The 22,500-nt window shown below is 52.2% G+C and overlaps 3 protein-coding genes across 3 annotated transcripts in view; all 3 read right to left on the minus strand.

The window, feature by feature from the left end:
- The window catches only part of LOC122102868 (killer cell lectin-like receptor subfamily I member 1), a 4,891-nt gene extending 254 nt beyond the window's left edge, over window positions 1–4,637 (minus strand). The window contains exons 1-7 of the mRNA XM_042673532.1: window positions 4,480–4,637; window positions 3,205–3,500; window positions 2,683–2,775; window positions 2,227–2,295; window positions 1,322–1,473; window positions 896–999; window positions 1–157 (exon numbers count right to left, since the gene is read on the minus strand). The exon at window positions 1–157 is cut by the window's left edge and continues 254 nt beyond it. Of these exons, the coding sequence (XP_042529466.1) occupies window positions 7–157; window positions 896–999; window positions 1,322–1,473; window positions 2,227–2,295; window positions 2,683–2,775; window positions 3,205–3,472 (837 nt within the window). The 5' untranslated portion in view covers window positions 3,473–3,500; window positions 4,480–4,637 and the 3' untranslated portion in view covers window positions 1–6. The remainder of the gene's footprint in view (window positions 158–895; window positions 1,000–1,321; window positions 1,474–2,226; window positions 2,296–2,682; window positions 2,776–3,204; window positions 3,501–4,479) is intronic.
- A 3,571-nt stretch (window positions 4,638–8,208) lies between these two features.
- On the minus strand, window positions 8,209–18,522 carry LOC122102869 (protein mago nashi homolog). The gene is made up of 5 exons (XM_042673533.1): window positions 18,393–18,522; window positions 15,421–15,479; window positions 13,299–13,409; window positions 9,407–9,489; window positions 8,209–8,547 (listed from the first exon to the last, which is right to left on the minus strand). Exons 1-5 carry the CDS (start codon window positions 18,484–18,486, stop codon window positions 8,448–8,450), a joined length of 447 nt encoding a protein of 148 aa, XP_042529467.1. The 5' UTR covers window positions 18,487–18,522; the 3' UTR covers window positions 8,209–8,447.
- A 2,946-nt stretch (window positions 18,523–21,468) lies between these two features.
- Styk1 (serine/threonine/tyrosine kinase 1) overlaps window positions 21,469–22,500 on the minus strand; it is an 11,404-nt gene continuing 10,372 nt past the window's right edge. The window contains exon 10 of the mRNA XM_042673535.1: window positions 21,469–22,015. Within this exon, the coding sequence (XP_042529469.1) occupies window positions 21,811–22,015 (205 nt within the window). The 3' untranslated portion in view covers window positions 21,469–21,810. The remainder of the gene's footprint in view (window positions 22,016–22,500) is intronic.

A 22,500-nucleotide genomic window follows, 5' to 3' on the forward strand; every position in this document is an offset into this window, starting at 1 on the left:
CTGGGATTACGGGCGTGAGCTACCGGTGCCCGGCTCCCTGATCACTTCTGCACGACACTCACAGGTATAATCATTACTCAGCGAACATGTCCTAGGGTAGATGTAACTTCCTTTCAGGTAAGGGCAGTGATGCTCCGTCCACTCTTGAACATTTACTCTGCATGAAAACAAAAGACCAAATCGTTTCTGGAACAAACTGCGGTTTAATGAAGGCCGATGGCTTTTCATCATAACCCAGCAAGAGCCAAAGGAAGTGTGAACCCCTGTCTAGACCTAACCTGCTCGTGTAACTAGGGTTAGGTTTATAAGTGTGCACAAAAGTATGAACAGACCAGATTCAGGTGGCTCACGCCTATAATCCCAGCTACTCAGGAGGCTGAGATCCGAAGTCAGCCCAGCCGGGCAGGAGAGTCCATGAGACTCTGATCTCCAATAAACCACCAGAAAACCGCAAGTGGCGCTGTGGCTCAGGTGGTAGAGCGCCCGCCTTGAGCTGAAGAGCTGAGGGACAGCGCCCAGGCCCTGAGTTCAAACCCAGTCACCAGAAAACAAACAAACAAAACCCCAACAAAAAAAAGCTATGAACAAACTTCTCTAAGGAGTACATCAATTCAAATCGTAAAAGTCACAAGTGTAGGATTAGAGATTGCTGTAGTCTATTACTATTACTATTACCCGAGAGATTACTGTGGTCTACTGCTGTACTCTAGCCTGACGTTAGATGTTGCTATTAGATGATAGATGATAGTTTGTTTTTTTCCTAATTGTTTCCCACACACACTTCTTAGATAACCTAACGGCTTTGTGTTCTGGAATGCTCTTTGTGCGCTGTGCGCAGGTCAGTTCCTCCCGCAATCCCTCCGCGCTGAGCGAAGTACAGTTTGTGCCAACTCACACGATCTGCGTCCCCAGCCTCTCAGCCGCCCAGAACGCGGTCCTATTCCTCCGCACCCCTTCGAAGGATATCCAGCCTTTTATTTCCAAGGTGGAGAAGATTTCCTAGTGTGACAAAAAGCAAGTCAGCACGCAGAGCTGCCCACGCAGAAGGGTCTGCTCCTTTTCATTTGGTTATTTTTGTCAGTCCCAGGGCTTGAACTCACAGCCTGGGCACTACTGTCTTTTGCTCTCAAAGCTGGCGCTCTACCACCTGAGCCACAGCACCACTTCCAGTTTGTGCTGGTTGATTGAGGAGAAGAGTCTCGAGGACTTCCCTGCCCAGGCTGGCTCTGAACTGGGATCCTCCGATCTCAGCCTCCTGAGGAGCTGGGATGACAGGCGTGCGCACTGGCGGATAATCTTCGTAGATCCCAACCTCACTCACCAGCTCCTCCCCCGAGTCTATCTGCAGAAGACGAGAGTTCAGCTCTGCGCATGCCTTGGAGCTCGCCTCCCATGTTGTCCATTGATCGAAGACCTGATAGGAGCTACTTCCAAACCTGAAGCAGCTCCGTGCGGAAGGGTGGCAGGAACATTCTAGAAAACGTAGAGATGTTACAGGAGTGCTTGTGGGTTTTTTCCTTTGTAAGTTACTGGGGTTGGAGCGCAGGGCCTTGTGTTCTTCCCGCTTAGCTTATGCGTTTTCCTGGCCTGGGGTGGTTTTGAACTTCATTTTGTTTTCGTTTTTGCCAGTCCTGGGGCTTGAACTCAAGGCCTGGATCCTGTCCCTGAGTCTCTCTGTGCTCAAGGCGAGCGCTCTACCACTTGAGCCACAGCACCACCTCTGGCTTGTGTCTGTGGTACTGAGGAATCGAACCCGGGGCTTCACGCACGCGAGGCCAGCACTTCACCACGGAACCACCTGCCCAGCCCTGCTTTTGAACTTTGATCCTCAGATCTCAGCCTCCGGAGTAGCCAGGACGATATTTGTGAGCCATCAGCATCCAACTTCTGGCTCATTTTTAGCCCATGTGAGAATCTGTATTTATGTTGTGATTCATGAGTTTGTGGATTTGGGGAAAATTATTTTCTGAGTGGTCAAAAGTACTGAAGTGGGGCCGGGCAGGTGGTTCCATGGTAGAGCACTCGCCTTGCATGCACGAAGCCCCGGGTTCGATTCCTCAGTACCACAGACACAGAAAAAGCCAGAAGTGGCGCTGTGGCTCAAGTGGTAGAGCGCCAGCCTTGAGCCAGAGCAGCTCAGGGACAGCACCCAGGCCCTGAGTTCAAGGCCCAGGATTGGAAATAAGAAAAAAACAAGTATTGAAGTGAATTTTACGAAATACTTACCCTCATTTTTAGGGGAAATTTGAGGATCAAGTAAGGCTTTTCTAGTTTGTTCTCCTTGTCTAGAAAATACTGTAAGGGGAAAAAAAGAAAGAAGGCAGTAAGTCATGAGTCCTATTTTAGATGTGATGGTCGCGGCTGGGAAATTCATTCTCCATACCAGGCGAAGCGAGAACAATTTCTGTGTGTGTGTGTGTGTGTATGTGTGTTTGCCAGTCCCGGGTCTTGAACTCAGGGCCTAGACACTGCCATTGAGCTTTATGTTGCTCAAGGCTAAAGCTTTTACTACTTAAGCCACAGCTCCACTTGGGCTTTTTGTGGTAGTTAGTTGGAAATAGAGTCTCACGGACTGTCCTGCCCAGGGCTGGCTTTGAACCACGATCCTCAGATCTCGGCCTCCTGAGTCGCTGGGATGATAGGCGTGAGCCGCTGGTGCCCGGGAACTTCTGAAGGACTTACAGCGTGTGAGCAGGACAGCCACTGTCCCCGTCAACAGGATGCAGGAGGCGGCCAGGATTCCGGCTGTTGCTCTCCAGGGGGCAGAGCGCGGGGCTGAGGGCAGAAGCAAACACACAATCATCTCGTGTTCTTGTTTCCCGGAGGTCAACGGCGTGCACTGGGGGCCCAGGACAGCTTCCTGTGCCCCTGGTTTGCAGCGTGTCTGCCTGGCGCTCACAGAGTGAGCCTCACCCCGAACCCCAGCTCCTGCTGGAACTCAAGATCCACTTAGCGCCTGGAATCCCAGCAACTCAGGAGGCTGAGAGCTGAGGATCGTGGTTCAAGGCCAGCCCGGGAAGGAAAGCTTGCGAGACTCTGATCTCTAATAAACCACCAGAAAACCAGAAGCGGCGCCGTGGCTCACGTGGTAGAGCGCCCGCCTTGAGCTGAAGAGCTGAGGGACGGCGCCCAGGCCGTGAGTTCAAGGCCCCCCCCCCCAAACTCTTATGTATGTTTAAACAACATCCACCCGCAACTCCGTACCTGGGCGTGTGTGCGGATCACGCCACGTTTCCCTGCGCGGGTGCTGATCGCCCCGTTTGCTGGGCTGTCTCTCTGGGGCTCTGTGAAACTTCAGCTCTACATAACTGATCTGCTCTTCGCGTGCTGCCGCCCGGCTCGGGTCCATCTTGCCTTGTCTTCGCTTCTGCTGAGAGTTCGCAAACTTGATTTCTGCGTAGTTCACCTCTTGGAGGCCGGTTTCTGGTTTGTTCCGGGACATTTTGGCTCGGTTGTGATGGCTTGGCATCATCTCAAGAGTGCCAGATAGGGGGCCTCTTCTGATTAAAAAAAAAATTCTGCAATCAGAATACACAGAGAATTAAAACGAGCGATACAACCCCGAACCAACGCCCAGATGGGAACAGCCAAGCAACTTGATGCATGACTTCAAAGGAAGAACCAAGAGGAAAAACAAGCCTAACTTGCTTTCTGAACTCTGTACGTCTAAAACACAGCGAGTCCTGGGGCTTGAACTCAGGGCCTGGTGTGGTCTCCAAGCTTCTTTCGCTCAAGGCTGGTGCTCTACCACGTCAGCCACAGCTGCCTCTGGGTTTTGGTAGTTCATTGAATGATGCGAGTCTCACAGGCTTTCCTGCCCAGGCTGGCTTTGAATCAGGACCCTCAGCGACCAGCCTCCTGGGGGAGCCAGGATTACAGGTGTGAGCACCAAGGCCCAGCAAGAGCACTCTATAGTTTAACTGACTTGTTGCTGTTGCTGTTGAAATGGCAAGTGATTGAACTATAACAGTATCCATCCTTCCTGACGGTTCACCCTCCTCCACAGAATTCACCTCCTGTAAATATCAGACACAGAACCGAAGACACGCAATACTGCTTTCGATGCCATAGACGAATGCCATAGTAATAATAATAATTAACAATCATAATGGTGATGATGATGGTCATTTCCCCTTACAAACCCAGTCACTATTATTGCCCAAGTTGGATAAAAGTGTAGAAGGAAAAGTAGGTATCATCGGTGAAGAAATTTCTGGAAGCCCAGTGAAGCCAAAAGAAAATTGCAACACCCAAGAAATTAATCCCCCAAAGAAGCTTCCCATGCACCCCCCCACTACTGTTTATCTAATAAAATGTAGAAAACACCATGTGTGTATCAAACCTCGGCCGCTGCCTCCCTCCACAGCTTGCATTTCAGCCTCTGTCTGGTACGATCTGAGTCGGGGGCCAGGCACAGGGCAGCTACCTGTACGTTAAAAGAAGCTTTCCCTTCCTTCAAGTAGAAGCTACTGTACTCACCCACTGGCAGCGTCAATGTGAATATTGCTGTAAGAGGAAAAGCAGCAGACTGTGAGGGAAGAAAAGAAAAATAACGTAAGATGTTGCTGGCCCGGCCCTGCTGGCCCGATTTCCAGGCGAGGTCTCAGATCAGAGGAGCCTGAAGAAGGGCCGGCCGGTGCCGAGCATCCATCTTGAAAGAGAGCAAAAAGAGATTCTCTTCCGGGATTCCTGCTCCCCCAAACCCCGAGCAGTGAGCCCTACCGGCAGCTCCCACCGTGTCTGCCGCTTGAAAAGTGTCTCCTAAAGGTTAGAACTTTCTGGTTAAAGGTTATTTCGCAGACTGCATGGAAACAAATTCCAGGAAATGGAAATGGGGGTGTTTTTTTGGTTGTCGTGGGTGGCGAGGGCGGTGGTGTTTGACTTTGCTTTGATTTTTGTTGTGGTGGTGGTTGTTTCCTGGGATTTCTGTCTTGTTTGGTCGTGTACCTGTCTCTTCGGGGGCAAAAGGGGGGGCAGAAATGGATGCAGATGCCCTCTGGATGCGGTGAACTCTACAACTTGTGGGTGGGGAAGGAGAAGGGGGAAGAGAGCAAGGGAAGGGGTCACTGTCCAAAAAGAAATGTGCTCATGACCTGACTGATGTCGGTCCATCACCTTGACAGCAACAAGAAATTATATATATATAACATATATATTTGCTGAACAATTTTTATTGTTCAAGTAACATGGAAAAGAAGACTCCCACAGATTCTGCTTTTGCTTTGATGCAACACAAATCTATGCGTGTGTAAATGCATCAGCGTGGAAAGTTCGTGTGCACTAGTACTGCAGATTGAACTCTTGCTTGTTTTTTTTTTTTTTTTCACTCAGGGCTTCTAGCTTTTGCTGATCGATTGGACATAGGAGTCTCTGGTTTATCTGTCCAGGCAGGCTTGGAACTGTCTGTGATCCTCAGATCTCAGCCTCCTGAGTAGCTGGTAATGCCCAGCAGCTTGGCCTGCCTTTTGTAGCTTTCCTGGTGAATTAGAACGAAGGATTTGCAGTGCAGGTTGATCCAGTGGAAGTTGCTCTGTAACACTCCAGTTTCCTTATTGTGGTGTAATCTCATCTAGTGTGGTAGAATAACCATGCGGTTTAACGTCAGATAAACAATTCCAATAGAGCACCATTGGAACAAAGAATTGAGATGATCAAAATTAAATAAAACCCAGAACGTCAGAACCTGAGACGTGAGGATTGAAGTTCAGTGCCAGCCCAGGCGGAAAAGTCCATGAGACTCCGGTATGTCCAGTGGATCAGCAAGAAGCCACAAGTGGAGCTGTGCTTAAGTGGTAGAGCACCAGCTTTGAGCACTGAAGCTTAGAGACAGAACCCAGGCCTTGAGTTTAAGCCCCAGAACTCACACACACACACACACACACTCACACACACACACAACCAGAGCTGGAGTCCACGTTATTGTTTTTCACGAGACAGCAATACCATAGTGTTACAGACACAATTTTCTCCCCAGGTTCTCATTGAAAAGAATGTTCCAGACCAGGTACTGCCAAGGCTTTGTCTGTTTGGGTCAAAACATTGTTCTCACATCCTCCTCAATTTCTCAGAGTTGTTTTCTGATCCCTGTCAGCCTGGAGCTCACGGCGTACAGCCCCCTCTTCCAGCCCAGAGAATAACACATCGCAGTGGAAGCCTGCTCTTCTTCCCTTCATCCAAGAACAAAGCTAAAGCTTAGCTTTATATGGATGCTATATACACATAGGCAGTTTCTGCACAAAATCACACACGCAAATTTATACCGACTGAGCTTGCATATGCAAATTTATACCAATTGAAACCCTGGGGGTTTGTGTGGATGCGATTTAATATGAATGTGAATGTATAAGGGTGTGACTTTGCATCTGCAAATCTATGTGGATACGGTTTGCATTTACAAATTTGCTTGCACATAAAATGGCATGCAAATTTACACGTGTAAATTTTACATATGTAAATACATACAATATATAAAATATACCTACACAAAAGTAACTGATTCAAAATGAACACAAGTCCTCGGTTTCATTCCGTTGGACCTCCAGGTCTAGATTCTTCCTCTTCTCTGTGTTACAGTACTGAGCACCTTGGTGCTGTCAGGTGAACAAAGCCAGCTTCCAGCCGGTTACTGGCACAAAGCTGGGACACGGTATGTGTTTCGATGGCTCACTCCGGTCATCCCGGCTACTCAGGAGGCTGAGATCGGAGGATCACAGTTCAAAACCAGCCTCCGCAAAAATATTCGTGAGACTCTTATCTCCAGTTAACCACCAAAAAATCAGAAGTGGAGTGGTGGTTCGAATGGTAACGTGGCAGTCTCGAGTGCAAAGCTAAGAGACAAGTTCAAGTCCCGGCCCTGGCAAAGAAGGAAAATAGTGCTTACCAGGTCTGTGTGTGTGTGTGCACATGCACACACCTGTGCCAATCCTGGGGCTTGAACTCAGGGCCTGGCGCTGTCCCTGAGCTCTTTCACTCAAGGCTCTACCTCTTGAGCCACAGCGCCACTTTGTGGTTCACTGGAGATCAGTCTTTGCTGCCAGACTGGCTTTGAACCCGATCCTCAGACCTCAGCCTCTTAACAGCTGGGATCCAGGCCTGGGCTATGGGCACACAGCATGGACTTGGCAATCTTACCAATCAGTGTGTTTTGCTAGCATTATGTACGTGACAGTCCACTGATATTCTCAATAGTAGTTTACAGAAAACAGTATTTTTTTCTGAGCAGCAAAACTCTGTTGTATTTATGTATAATTTTTTTTTGGTGGGTTGTGGGGCTTGAGCTCTGGGCCTGGGCGCTGTCCCTCAGCTCTTCAGCTCAAGGCGGGCGCTCTACCACTTGAGCCACAGCGCCACTTCTGGTTTTTTCTGCTTATGGGGTGCTGAAGAATCGAACCCAGGGCCTCGTGCATGCAAGGCGAGCGCTCTACCACTGAGCCGCCTTCCCAGCCCCTATGATGCTTTAGTTGTGTTCAGAGTCCCCATTCAGCCCGTTCACCTAGAGGACAGTACGTACTGACCAGGGGCATCTTCCATGGTTCGCCCTTCACCCGACTCCACCCGCTTCGTTTTCAAACTTAGCAGGGCCTGGAGTTGTTTGGCTTGTGCTTCTGCCATCTTGTGGGTAAACTACAAAATTACCTGGAAATGCAATGACAGGAAAATGTGAGCAAAAGACCATCCGGGGAGTGTCAAAGGAAGTGGACAAACCCTTCCGCTCGGCCCCAATTCCTGGAGTCCCTCCCTCCGGGTGGGCAGGGCCTCCCCCAGACCGAAGTCACCACTGCAAACCTAACGAGGGCTTTTGAAAATGGAAAACAATCCCAAGGCCCAGACGCAGAACTATCCACCTGCTATAAAGCACACTGCACCTACCCATGGCCAGTGGCTTCTCCCAGGGCCCCTTCCCTCCCCCCTCCACTCCTTTCCTCTCTCCCTTTTTCCCTCTGTCCTTCCTATTTTCTTTCTGAGAGCGACTCTCCCTTTGCCATGACTGACTTCAGCCTTGTGGGTCTCCTTCCTCTGTCGCTAGAATTACAGGTGTGCGTTACCACAGCAGCCCTTTCATGGATGGAAAGCCGGAGGTATATTGCTACGTGTAGATACAGCAACATTTTCTTATCTTTGAATCGGGTAAGCGGCTTCACACACGTGTGTGCGTGAGCATGCACACTCACACACTCACTCGGCATTTCCTGTTTTGTTAGCGCAAAGTTTCACCCGACAGAAATTTTTATTTACAGAATTTAATATGGGTCCGGGGTCTGTCTAACCCACTTGGGCCCAAGTAAGAAAATCCAGTCAGCTTGTTTTCTTATTTTCATGTTTTCAGTTCACATACAAAAGAATAGTTTTTGTTCCACATTAATAAAAAAATCCCCAAATTACAAAAAAAAAATACCCTCTCTCACCCATCCCCTAATTAAATACACAAACATCTTCAAACACACGGTCTAAATGGGTTTGATCTTGAAGTGTAATCCGATGAGACTGAAAACCAAGCATTTCAAGTCTTGTACCAGGTAGTAAAATACTCGGAGGCCTTCCGGGTCCCTGCGGCAGAAAAAGCCAAACAGCATTTTATAAATTCCTAAAGCAAAATAAATTTAAAAAGAATCTGTAACAACAGAATCTTGATGCCACCCAGACGGGATCGTGAGTGCGGCTCTCGGACGCATCTTTGCTAGATCGCTTCTTTAGGATTCGTTTTCACCCATTTGATGTGTTCAAGTCCTTATGGAAAGTTCTATTTACGCAGAAAACAATAGCAATCTTGCTAATTCTGTAATGCCACCAACCTTACACAATAGGTTTTTCCCATATCGAAAATAATTTCATGTGCCTTTCAACTATTAACTTTTCCATAGTACTAAAAAAAAAAAAGTCGCTATTATGAATTTGAACATTTTAAACCTGTCTGATACTTGGAGTCTTTCTAATTTTACACCGCTTCTGTGAGTGGCTTCATACAAGAAAGCTTTTCCAATATTTGACAATCTTTTCTAGAACAGATACTCAGAAATGAAATTACCATAAAAGGTAAATACATGTATTAACAGTTTTTGAAGCGTATTACCAAGTTATATGTACCAAAAAAAAAACAGTGTACCAATTTACAATCTCGACAGGGTAGGAACTGTAGGAGAATGAATCTCTTCTTCCTTTTTTTTGCCAGTCCTGGGGCTTGAACTCAAGGCCTGGGCGCTGTCCCTGAGCTTCTTTTGTTCAAGGCTGGTGCTCTGACACTTGAGCCACAGCGCCACTTGTGGTTTTTTCTGTGTCTGTGGTGCTGAGGCATCGAACCCAGGGCTTCATGCATGTGAGGCGAGCGCTCTACCACTGAGCCGCCTGCCCAGCCCTGAGCACAGTTCTAACCTAACCCGAATCCACGATGCCAAGTTAACGTACTCACTTTGACTGGTTTACGTCGATAAGAGAACCGATTTTGGACGTGGTAAAAGAAATGTATTCGTCTCCAATCACAATTTCAAGCTCCTAAAAACAAGCACAGAAACACTTGGACAACCCCCGACCCCCAGCTCCGGGCCAGACACAGGCCCCCACGTGGGCCACAAGCGACCCCCGACCCCCAGCCCTGGCCAGGCCCAAGCCCCCCCCCCGGGGGCCACAAGTGACCCCCGACCCCCGCTCCGGCCAGGCTCCCCCCCCCGGGGGCCACGAGCGACGAGCGACCCCCGACCCCCGCTCCGGGCCCAGGCCCAGGCCCCCACGGGAGCCACGAGCGACCCCCGACCCCCAGCACACCAGAGAGGAGGAGGAGAGAAAAAGGACATGGAGAGACAAAAAGACCAAATGTAAACGTAAAACAAAACCTCCCGTGCTGGCTGGACAATCACCTGCACCCCAGGGCCCCACGTGCTTTCTAGAAGCCCGGGTGAGAATGAACGACACAGAAATGTCTCTGACTGGGTCAGCACTCACCAGATTGCTTTAAAAACATGGTATAAAAGCAGTTACGGGAAGGCGGAGGTCCTAAGCAGGTTTCCTTTTCTAGGAGATTCTAGAAGTCGCATGTACGGTGCTGGTCACTGCCGCCCACGTTCCCACGCATCGGGGCTGCTGCGTGGGGTCCCGATGCGGGGGGCAAACACCCCGCAGTTCCTCAAACAGCTTCAGGAGGCGCTTTATTTATAATTCATCCATCTACTTGTTTTTCTGCTGGTACTGGGGCTTGAACTCAGGGCCTAGGCGTGGCCCTGTTTTCTACTCAAGGCTGGTGCTCTACCACTTTGAGCCACAGCTCCAGTTCCAGCTTTTTAAGGTTCATTGGAGGTAAGAGTCTCATGGACTTTTCTGCCTGGGCTGGCACTGAACTTTGATCCTCAGATCTCAGCCTCCTGAGTAGCACAGCTGACAGGTCTAGCTAACGTGGGTTTTGGGAGGCTTGTAACTGTCTAATCCAAAATTCATTAAATGTAGGAAAACACAGCTGATATTAATAACCACGAAGTGGTACTATGGAGATTTGATTCAAACGATCGGTGTTCTTTTGGCTCAGGCACGAAATCCCAGCGAGTCAGGAGGTGCAGCTCCGGAAATCAGTTTGAAGCCAGAATGAGTTAAAAAAAAAAAAAAAGTTTTAAGAGACCTCATCTTGTTTTTTTCTCTCTCCAAGCATTGCTTCACTGACATTGAGTGATTGCATCGAGGTCACAGTAGCATAGTTATACTGAGTTGAAGAAGAGACCCCATCTTAGACAATGGTACAGCGGAGTATGCCGGTCATCCCAGCAAGCTAGGAAGTCCGGGCTTGCCCGTCATCCTACGAGGCCTCTTCTCAGAAATTATCCACACAGAAAGGGGCTGAGCAGCCGGGCACCAGCGGCTCACACCTGTCATCCCAGCTCCACAGGAGGCTGAGGTCTGAGGATCACGGTTCAAAGCCAGCCTGGGCAGGAAAGTCCGTGAGATTCTCATCTCCAATAAATGCTAGAAAACTGGAAGTGGCGCTGTGGCTCATGCGTTAGAGCGCTCGCCTTGAGCTGAAGAGTGCAAGGACAGCGCCCAGGCCCAGAGTTCAAGCCCCATGACCGACAAAAAAAAGAAAAGAAAGGAAAGAGAAGGGAAGGGACGGAGGAGCCAGACACTGCGACTGTGCGTGTCATGCCAGCGACTCCGGAGGCTGAGGTCTGAGGATCGCAGTTCAAAGCCAGCCCGGGCAGGAAAGTCGGTGACACTCTGATCTCCAATGAACCAGCAAAAAGCTGGAAGCAGAGCTGTGGCTCAAAGTTTAGAGAGCCGGCCTTGAGTGGAGATGGGGGGATGGGGGGGGAGCTGGGGAGCCGTAAAGAAGGCCTTGCACTCAAGCCCCAGGACTGGCACAAAATAAAAGTGATACGATCTACAAAATAGAAGTGACACAACCTATACAATAAATACTGCTGTTACCTCTGCTTCCCTGAGCAATGATCCTTTTTTGTTGGGTTTTTTTTTTTTTTTTTTTTTTTCAGTTGTGGGGCTTGAACTCTGGGCCTGGGCGCTGTCCCTCAGCTCTTCAGCTCAAGGCTGGCGCTCTACCACTTGAGCCCCAGTGTCACTTCCAGTTTTCTGGTGGTTTACTGGAGATAAAAGTCTCAGAGCCGGGGGTGGGAAGGTGGCTCAGTGGTAGAGCGCTTGCCTTGCATGCCTGAGGCCCTGGGTTCGATTCCTCAGCACCACATAAGCAAAAAAGAAAAAAGCTGGAAGTGGTGCTGTGGCTCAAGTGGTAGAGCGCTAGCCTTGAGCTGAAGAGCTGAGGGACAGCGCCCAGGCCCAGAGTTCAGGCCCCACGACCGGACCCAAAAAAAAAAAAAGTCTCTCAGCCTTTCCTGCCCAGGCTGGCTTTGAACTGTGATCCTCAGATCTCAGCCTCCTGAGTAGCTGGGATGACAGGCGTGAGTCACCAATGCCAGGCAACAATGTTCCTTTCAATAGAAGAGTCAAGGTGCACTTTTTCTAGTCAAACAAGGCGGGTTAACAGAGCCTTTAGGAATTCACAAGGAAAAGAATTGCTTCTTGCTGCCAGGCTCCTCTCTCCTCTCTCCAGAAGCTGAGAAGACCCAACTCACACACTCTGTCTGCAGAGCGAAATTCGGCCCCCACACCCCCTCAGAAGCCCAGTGAGAAGCATCAGCTCTTCTGTGGAGAATGGGAGACAGCAAACTCCACAGTTAGTTTAAGCAATGCTGAGAGTTAATATATATGCATACGTACTTTCTCGCCTCCTGAAAGTTACTCCATAGGCAGAAGGTGAATCGGATAGACTCAGTGTGAGCCCTGATTCCGCCGGGCGCCAGTGGCTCACGCCTGTCATCCGAAGCCACTCAGGAGGCTGAGCTCTGAGGATTGTGGTTCAAAGCCAGCCCGGGCAGGGACAGTCCATGGATTCCTTTCTTTTTTTTTTTTTGGTCAGTCGTGGGGCCTAACTTCTAGCTTGTTCTGTGTATGTGGTACTGAGGAAACGAACCCAGGGCTTCATGCATGAGAGGCAAGCACTCTACCACTGAGCCACATTCCCAGCCTCTAGATTTTTTATCTCCAATGAACCACCAATAAACCAGAAGTGTTGCTGTGGCTCAAGTGGTAGAGCACTCGCCTTGAGCTGAAGAGCTGAGGGACAGCGCCCAGGCCCAGGGTTCAAGCCCCAGGACCAACCAAAAAAAAAAAAAAAAAAAAAAGTCCTGATTCTGTTTTAACTAGCAATAGTGCTTTTAATGCTATTAAGTAATTAAGACATTTACTCCTATGAAGCAATTAGATGATGGTGGAAATGCTTCACCACAGGGTGAGACCGGCCCAGCCTCAGCTGGTGGCGGCAGACAGCGCAGACAATGTCTAACTGTGCGGTTCAGGCAGTGCTGGGGCATACCTCAGCTGGGAGTTTCAACAGCAGCTTTGAGGTCCTGAGTTCGATTTACAGGAAAGGAGAGAGGGATGAAGCAAAGAAAATGAGGTTAAGTGACTGGAAATAAAAAGGAATCATGAAGAAGGGGCAGCATTGCACCATTACGATCAACTGTGCGTGTGTGCGCACGTGTGCACACCTCCCCTGGTCTTAGAGCTTCAGCTCTGAGCCCGGGGCCCTGTCCCTGCATTCCCCCACTCAGGGCTGCTGCGCTACCGCTTGACCCACAGCTCTGCTCCTGGCTTTCTGGCGTCTGTAAAGTGGAGACCGGGGTCACAGACCCTCCCTTCCTGGGCTGGCTTTGCCGCAGGTTCTCAGATCTCAGCCTCTGGGGCAGCTGGGGTGACCGGGGCCCCGGGGCCACCGGGCCTGGTGACGCACGGAGCCCCTCGGCACAAACCTGCCGCCCAACCCTGTCCGGGGCTGGCCACAGAGCATCGTCCTCCTCTGTGACCTCACTGTCCTCGATGACTCTCTTCAGCTCCTCCACCACGCTCTTGTGGACGTACGCCTGGAAATGAATTGGGACCGTCTTCAACTGTCTTCCCACACCTCCGCAGGAAGGGAGAGAGAAAAATACAAATCTGAACTACACAGAGTATCATTAAAAAAAAACAAACATGTCTGTCATCCTAGCCACTCAGGAGGCTGAGATCTGAGGATCAAGGTTCGAAGCCAGCCTGGACAGCCTAAGACTCTTACGCAGAAAACCAGAAGTGGCGCTGTGGCTCAGAGTGGTAGAGCGCTAGCCTTGAGCCGAAGCGCTCAGGGGCAGCGCCCAGGCCCCAGGACTGAGAAAAACAAAAAAGGATTCTGATCCCTTCGGTGCAGGGTCATCCCCTCTGCTGTCCTGGCCTCCGCCGCCACTGGTCCACGCCGTCGCCAGCAGGCAGCTCAGAGACAGGACGGCGGGCACTGCACTAACCAACGGCCGCTCGGGAAGCAGCGGCTCCGCGTTCTTACCTTCTGCCTCCCTCCCCAAGCTGCGACCTCTAGGAAAAGGAAAAAGAGCAGCCATTTCCCTTCTCCCCGGCACCCAGCCCAGACTAGGAAATGGCGACGACATCTGTGCTAGCAGACTGCGCCGGCTCACGCCTGTAATGCTAGCCGCTTGGGAGCAGAGACTGAAAGGGTCGAGGTTCAAGGCCAGCTAGGGCAAAAAGTTCACAAGACCTTCATCTCAACCACAACAACACAGGCCTGTTGTCCCAGGTACTCAGGAAATGCGAACAAAAAGATCGCACAGGTGTGTGCATAGGTGCCAACCCTATTTGAAAAACAAAGCAAAAAGGGCTGAAAGGCACAGCTCGCGCGTGGAGCACCTGCCTAGCAAGCACAGGGCCCAGGTTTGACTCTAGAGCACCAACAGCGGGGAAATAAACAACTGCTTACCAATTTTATCAACTGTTTATTTTTGTCAGCCCTGGGGCTTGAACTCAGGGCCTGGGCGCTGTCCCTGAGCTTCTTCTACTCAAGGCTAGCGCGCTACCACTTGAGCCACAGCGCCACTTCTGGCTTTTTCTGTGTCTGTGGTACTGAAGAATCGAACCCAGGGCCTCATGCAGGCTAGGCGAGCGCTCTACCCCTAGGCCACCTTCCCAGCCCTGTTTATTTTTTTATCACAGAAGTGTTTGCAAAGGAGACTATTTACTGCAAGGAGCGAGTCCTGTCTTAAAGGAGGCAGAGTAAAGCCCTTCCTTTGACAGAGGCTCAGACATCTAAGCCACACGACCCAATGTAGTAAACAGGCCAAACCTCACGGCACTCTGGACCCAAGAGATAACGCAGTGTGACAGAGGACCCGAGGGACCGAGTATCCAGGACACAGGGGTGGAAAGTCCTGGCACAGCTACAGAGGCCAACTCCCCGGCCTCTGTGACCACAGAGCCCGACTGCACCTGCTGGCACACGCCCCGCCTCCCGCCTCCCCCCCGCCCCGCCCCCTCCCCCCTCCCCCCTCACCCCCCCCCGCCCCCCCTCACACGCCCTCCCCCCCCCCCCCCCCCGCCACAGGTGTGGGGTGTGTACCAGCTCTGCCAGGCGTTGCTTTACTAACACAATGAATAAACTCAAACATGAACTCAATAATACAGGCAAATATATTCAGGTTGCTTCTTCTGCTGTTAATATCTAATTGAAATGGAACCTTTTCAATCTGTAGATTGGTTGGTTTTTTTAAAATACCGCCATAAAGAAACTTTGGTGAATTTGACACAGACACAAGGAAACTGAAATGTAAAAACTATTTTTTTTTTTGAGCTGGTACTAATGCTTGAACTCAGGGCCTGGGCATGGTCCATCAGCTTTTTCTTCTCAAGGCCAGGCACTACTGCTCGAACCGCAACTTCACTTCTAGCTTTTTGCTGGTTAATTGCCGGTAAGAGTCTCATGGACCTTTCTGTCTTGGACTGGCTTGGAATCCTGGTCCTCAGATCTCAGCCTCCTGAGTAGCTAGGATGACAGGCGTGAGCCACAGTGCCCTGCTTGAAATATAAAAATTCTGGCATCCGAAAGTCACTTACCTCCTTTCTGATCATGACGTCATTTTTGTAATTGCTGTTGTTGGCATATCTAAGCTTTCCTGTGGGGGCGGGGGCAGAAAACAATTACCTTTAGCAATAACAACTGTTACAAAATAAAATTAACAATGCAGGCAACGTTAAAGGTAAAGAGCATTTTTATACTACCACTCTCACCAATAGTTCCTCTTAGCACAGCATTAATACTGAACACCAGTAACTTGGTAGATACTGGCTAGTAAGTTAAAGTCCAGCTACCCAATATGCAACGGAGCAGCATCATGCCATGAGCCTTTTGGGGAGTGTGTGGGGGGGGAATCTCTGGGGTTTTTTGTTTTGGCAATATGAAGACTTGAACTCTGAACCTCAAACTTCCTAGGCAAGCAGTCTCCCTGCTTGCTTTTCTTTTTTCTTTTTATTCCTCCAGATAATCCTCCTATTTCTCCGCAGCTGCCCGTACAGGCACACCCAACCACACCTGGCTTATTTCTGAGACAGGGTCTTACTGTCTCAGAAACAGTTCTAAGGCTAGCCTCAAACCTGAGTCCCGCGTAGCCAGGATGACGGGCATGCATAAGCGCACCTGGCTTCTAACGGGTCCTCGCCAGGGCTGGCTTCATAAGCCATACCACTTTCTCCAAAACACATAATCTGAAAATAACTCTAAAGAGCAGTTCTATTCTCTCACTAATTCTGCAGTCACGAGTCTACGATCTGGTCTTACTTTTCTCCGATACTCATGCTTTCTCTCATTTTCCTTTAAGTTCATGTATAATTACTGTGTTTGCTTTTATTAGCAGATGGTCACTGAACAGCAGGGTTTCTCTGGGGTGTTTCCTTATCTCTCTCCCCGCTTTAAAAAAAATACTTTTTTTGGTTGGTTATGGGGCTTAAACCCAGGGCCTAGGCGGTCCCGAAGCTCATTTGCTCAAAGCTAGTGCTCTACCACTTTAAGCCACAATACCAACTCCAGTTTTCTGGTGGTTCATTGGAGACACGAGTCTCACACGCTTTCCTGTCTGGGCTGGCTTTGAACCTGGATCCTCGGATCTCAGCCTCCTGAGTGGCTGGCATGAGAGGTGTGGGCCCCTGGCACCCGGCTAGACGATTTCAACAGCTCTCACATTCTAGTTTCACACACGTGTCAAGTACTTCATCATATTCGCCCCCCCCCCCTTTTTCTTGCCCACCTCCAGCAGGTCCCTCCCCACCCACTGCCCACTGGTGATGGCTTCCTTTCTAGAACTAGGAAGCATAGGAACTAGGTGCTGCTTCTGGGGGGGCGGGGGGGAAGTTCCGTTGTTAATTGATTTCCATCCTTTGTGACTTGTGTACTCACGGGTGCATGCTTCTCTACAGGGAAACAGCGAAGCTACGCTCCCCGTCCTGTAAACAGAATATGTGTTCTGGAAGTGTAGTTTCTGTGACTCGGTATTACCAGAAGAAGCAGACTAGAAGTAGTGGCAGGTAGGTGAAACTGCACCAGTAACTTGGGGGTTCTTCATTTAAGTGACTGGCTAAATTGGTATTGACAGGCTATATGATTCCTATCTACTCAGGAGGCTGAGATCTGAGGATCAAAGTTCGATGCCAGCCAAGGCAGAAAAGTCCATGAGATGCCTTATTTCCAAGTAACTAGCAAAAAGCCAGCAGAGAGCGGGTGTGGACCCAGTAGCAGACCACTAGACTTGAGTGAAAAAAGTAAGTGCTCCAGGCACTAAATTTGAGCACTATTACTGACAAAGACACAGGGGGAAAAATGCTTGACACTTTTTTAGTATACAATTCCTAATTTTTCATTCACACTCTCATAGAAGCTTGCTGAAGCATGCACAGAGCTCTTCCTAGGTAAGCTGTTACGCGTGTACTTCCGGCCAGCTTTAACCCACCTGACCTGAGTGAGAGAAGGATTCCGTTTTCATATTTACACCACTACTCAAGCACATTGAAAACCCCAAAATCTCTACTGCCAGGCTGTCATCATGGCAGCTAGAATTCAATATACAGGAACATTCTCTAGAGAAAATGTTCTGTCAGAACGCGGAACTGCTACCGACAATGCAAGCCCACATTTCCTTCCCTCAGACAGCAAGAAATTCGCTCTTACTTCAAAGCTCATCACAGGTGCCTCCTCTAGAAGTTTTTCTCTCCTCCATTTAGGGAGGGGGGGAGGGGAACTGCTCATTTATTCTATGGTCCATAATCATATTTTGGCACCTCAAACACACTAGTTCTTTGTTTACACATCAGACTTTCCCCCCGATCAAGTAGCCTTAACACATACACCTGAACGAAAGGATGGTAGATGGACTTAAAGGCACCCCATGATTTTTAAGAATAATGAGTGAGGGGCTGGGCAGGTGGCTCAGTGGTAGAGCGCTTGCCTTGCATGCCTGAGGCCCTGGGTTCGATTCCTCAGCACCACATAAGCAAAAAGAAAAACAGCCGGAAGTGGCGCTGTGGCTCAAGTGGTCGAGCGCTAGCCTTGAGCTGAAGAGCTGAGGGACAGCACCCAGCCAGAGTTCAGGCCCACGACCGGACCCCCCCCAAAAAAGAATAATGAATGGATGGATGGATGGACTAAAACACTGCCAAAAGCGTTTGAGTGAATGAATGAATGAACTAAAAGATAACGCAGACTGTCTAAGGAATGACTGAGATCACCGGATAATTTCAAGAGGGAATGATCTGTAAGCTAGTCCGAAGACACTGAATGAATGAATGAATGAATGGGGTCCAGAGACTTGATGAATGAGCTGAGAGTCCAGAGTGGATGAATGAATGAATGAAGGAATGAAGGTGGCCCAAGACTGTGAATGAATGAGCTGAGAGTCCAGAGTTGATGAATGAATGAATGAAGGAATGAAGGAACGGGCCGCCCCCGCCCCGCCCCCGCCCCGCCCCCGCCCCGCCCCGGCCCCGCCCCCGGCCCAGCCCCGGCCCCGCCCCCCGGCCCCGCCGCCGCCGCCGCTCACCGTCCGGCCGGAACTCGAACTCCAGGAACTCGTGTCCGAACTTGCCTTTGTGCCCCACGTAGTAGCGCAGGTAGAAGTCGCTGCCCGGCGCCATGGCGGAGCCGGCGGGACGCGCGGGCGCCGGGCGTGACGTCACCGCGCAGGACCGCGCGGCCGGGCATCCCCGGAGCGCGCCCGTCCCTTCCCCTGCCCGAGCCGCCCCGGGGAGGCGCGGCGCGCGCGGCGGAGCGCGGCGGGGCCGGGGGCGGGGCCGGGGGCGGGGCCAGGAGTGGGGCCGGGGGCGGGGCCGGGGGCGGGGGCGGGGGCGGGGCGGGGGGCGGGGCCGGGGGCGGGGTTCGCCCGCCCTGCCGGCCGCCGGAGCGTGGCGTCCTCCCCCCCCCCCCGCGTGCCCGCCCCAAAGGGCGTGGCCTTGAGACGGACCCGGAGGATTGGCGGGCGGGCTTTAGTCCCGCCCCCGGGTTGTCCTGGCAACTGGCGCTGTGGGCGTGGCCTTGAGACGGACTGAGGAGGATTGGCGGGTGGTTTATAGTCCCGCCCCAGGTTGTCATGGCAATACGCGCTGTGGGCGTGGCGCTCTCTGTGAGTTTCCAAGGATTGGCAGGTGGTGGTCACTCCCTCTATCAGTCTCCTCCCCTTCTCTCCCCCATACACGCTCCCCCCTCCCCCTTCTCCCCTCCCCCCTCCCCCCTCCCCCTCCCCCCTCCCCTTCCCCACTCCCCCCTCCTCCCATTGGCTTCATCCGGAAAAACAGCTGGACATGGAGGAGAGCAGGTGAGACCAGCGGGTGGACAGCGGGTGGACAGCAGGTGGACAGCGGGTGGACAGCGGGTGGACAGCGGGTGGACCAGCGGGGGAGGGCAGCAGGTGACCAGCGGGGGAGGGCAGCAGGTGACCAGCGGGGGAGGGCAGCGGGTGACCAGCGGGGGAGGGCAGCGGGTGACCAGCGGGGGAGGGCAGCGGGTGGACAGCGGGGGAGGGCAGCGGGTGACCAGCGGGGGAGGGCAGCGGGTGACCAGCGGGGGAGGGCAGCGGGTGACCAGCGGGGAGGGCAGCGGGTGACCAGCGGGGAGGGCAGCGGGTGACCAGCGGGGGAGGGCAGCGGGGGACCAGCGGGGGAGGGCAGCGGGTGACCAGCGGGGAGGGCAGCGGGTGACCAGCGGGGGAGGGCAGCGGGTGGACCAGCGGGGGAGGGCAGCAGGTGACCAGCGGGGGAGGGCAGCGGGGGACCAGCGGGGGAGGGCAGCGGGGGACCAGCGGGGGAGGGCAGCGGGTGACCAGCGGGGAGGGCAGCGGGTGGACCAGCGGGGGAGGGCAGCGGGGGACCAGCGGGGAGGGCAGCAGGCTGCACACAGAGCCACCACTTTAAAGAGGAACCTGTGTGTGTAAACACACCCACACACATATCTATACACACACCCGCCCGGGGTACCGTAGAAGAGGAAAGGCCTTTTATTGCCCGGGGAGCCTGGAACTGGCCAGCACAGAGCCGGTGGAGGAAGTGCGCGACGGGAGGTGGTATTTGAGTTGGATCTTAGTCAGCTCCGGTGTGGAGAACGCAGGAAGCTCCCGCGCCAGGCCTGCGGCCTGACCTCGGGCCTGACCCAGCCGTCCCTGGGCTTTTCAGGCTCACGGCCAGCGCCGGCCTGTGGGCAGCTCATTGGGGTTTGAGTCTCCCGGGCCGCGATCCTCTGAGTGGCTAGGATTTCAGGCGTGAGCCCCGGCGCCCGGCCTCAGTAGATTACATACCCAAGGTGAGACTCTCAAGGTTTCCTTCAGCCGTTTTAGTCCACCAGGACTGAGGGGTGGATGAGGCCCTGTCTGCAGACATGGCCACCCTGGCCAGCTCTGGTCTGCACCTGTGCTTCTCAGCTAACGCGACCTTGAAATCCCTTTCTCACCAGGTCCTCCCTTCACTCCATTTCCATTTCTTTTTTTTTTTTTTTGGTCCGGTCGTGGGCCTGAACTCTGGGCCTGGGCGCCGTCCCTCAGCTCTGCAGCTCAAGGCTAGCGCTCTACCACTTGAGCCACAGCGCCACTTCCGGCTTTTTTCTTTTTACTTTTGTGGTGCTGGGGAATCAAACCCAGGGCCTCAGGCATGCAAGGCAAGCGCTCTACCACTGAGCCACCTGCCCAGCCCCTCCATTTCTATTTCTTAGTAATAGTGTAGTATAAGTCTGAGTCAAGCAAAACGGTCAGATAAGGTGATGTTAGGGAAATGAACCTAAGATATGTATTCAAATCATTTTTTTCTTTCATGAGATTGTTTCTAACGCATTTATAAGATGATTTCTTTGTTGCTTTGTAAGTTCCTCCCACAGAGTATAACCCCTGCTTTCACTGTATTTGATGTTGGTATAATTTGTGGAGAGGAAGGGAAAAACAAATCGTTTAAATAGGGATACAGGTGGACCCATTGCAACAATGAGAAGTACAAGTCATTATGTCAAAAACGAACTTTACGACTTTGGGGGGGGTGGGGAGGGGGGGAAGGGATGGGAAGGGGAAACAAAGGAGGAGGCTGCAATGCTGGATAAGAAATGTACTCATCATCTTGCCCATGTAATTATAACCCCTCTGTACAGTATGTTCACAATTTTAAAAAAAGAAGAGGAGGAGGAGGAGGAAGAGGAAGAAGAGGAGGGGAAAAAAAGCATTGTCCAGGAGTAAACTAATCTGCCAGGCTCCAACAAGCATGGCAGATGTGTGTGTGTGTGTGCATGTGTGTGTGTATGTGCATGTGTGCATGTGCGTGTGTGTGTGCATCTGTGTGTGCATGCGTGTGCATGTGTGCATGTGTGTGTGCGCGCATGTGTGCGTGTGCGTGCGTGTGTGCATGTGTGTGTGCGTGTGTGCACGCATGTGTGTTCGTGTGTGTGTGCATGTGCGTGTGTGTATGTATGTGTGTGCATCTCTGTGTGCATGTGTGTGCACATCTGTGTGTGTGCATGTGTGTGCGCGTGCATGTGCGTGTGTGTGCATGTGTGTGCGCGTGCATGTGCGTGTGTGTGCATGTGTGTGCGCGTGCATGTGCGTGTGTGTGCATGCATGTGTGTTCGTGTGTGTGTGCGTGCGCGCATGCCAACCCTGGGGTTTGAACTCAGGGCCTGGAGAACTGTCCCTGAGCCTTTTCTGTCAAGGCTAGCGCCCCGCCACTCGAGCGGCCTCTGGCGTTGTGGGTGCTGCACTGCCGAGCGGAGTCTCCCGGCGGTGTCCCGCCCGGCCGGCTGTGAGCCGCATGGTCAGAGCTCGGCCCGCTGAGTCGCCGGGGTGGCAGGCCCGTGGTGCCGGTGCTGCCGTGGGTTCTTCTCAACGTCCACTGCGCTGGCCCTCCAGGCCCGGGCAGCGGGGGAGCCCGGGCCGGCGGCGGGTGCTGCTTTGAGGTGTGTAGGAGGCGCGCTGGGACCCCTGGACACGAGGCTCAGAGGATGCTGTAGGTGCAGGCCAGGCTGTCCAGGCGGACGCCGGCCACGGCCGCGTACAGCTCGGGCACCACCAGCTCCGGCACCTGCAGGACGCGCTGGTCATCGGCCGTCCCGGCGGCCGCCTCCAGCTGCACGCACAGCTCCCCGGGCAGCGGCCGGCCGGCCGGGCTCCAGCGCCAGCACCGCTTCATGATGTTGTACCTGGGCAGGGCGGGAGGCACAGCGGCCGTGTGAGTGTGTGTGAGTGTGTCCCGCACCGGACGTGAACGCACGGCCTTGGCCCCGCTTGGCTTCGCAATCCCGGCTGGAGCTCTGCCACGTCAGCCATAGCGCCACCTCCAGCTTTTGGCTGGTTCGCTGGCGCGAAGACTCACATAGACTTTTGGGCCCAGGGCTGGCTTTGAACCTTGATCCTCATATCCTACCCACTGGAGTGGCTGGGATTATCTTTAATCCTGTCTTTGCTCGGTCCGTCTTTTTATTATTCCTAGAGGCTGATACACCTTTTCCTCCTCCTAAAACCGAGTGTCTTCATTCCAACATCTTCACAGGACTTGTTTGATAATAAGAATGACACCGTGAAGCGCGGCTAGAGGCTCACGCCTCTAATCCCAGCTATTCGGGAAGATGGACTCTGAGGATCACAGTTCAAAGCCAGCCCGGATAGGAAGTCTGTGGGCCTCTTA

The sequence above is a fragment of the Dipodomys spectabilis genome, unplaced genomic scaffold (assembly GCF_019054845.1).
Source record: "Dipodomys spectabilis isolate Male_0828 unplaced genomic scaffold, ASM1905484v1 ptg000921l, whole genome shotgun sequence".
Lineage (NCBI taxonomy): Eukaryota > Metazoa > Chordata > Mammalia > Rodentia > Heteromyidae > Dipodomys > Dipodomys spectabilis.

Coding starts and splice junctions, on each gene's coding strand:
- LOC122102869 (XM_042673533.1), bottom strand. CDS start 18,486: ATGGCGCCGGGCAGCGACTTCTACCTGCGCTACTACGTGGGGCACAAA. Junction 15,480..18,392: donor GTTCGAGTTCCGGCCGGACG/GTGAGCGGCGGC, acceptor CCGCCCCCACAG/GAAAGCTTAGATATGCCAAC. Junction 8,548..9,406: donor ATCGACGTAAACCAGTCAAA/GTGAGTACGTTA, acceptor TTTCTGCCGCAG/GGACCCGGAAGGCCTCCGAG.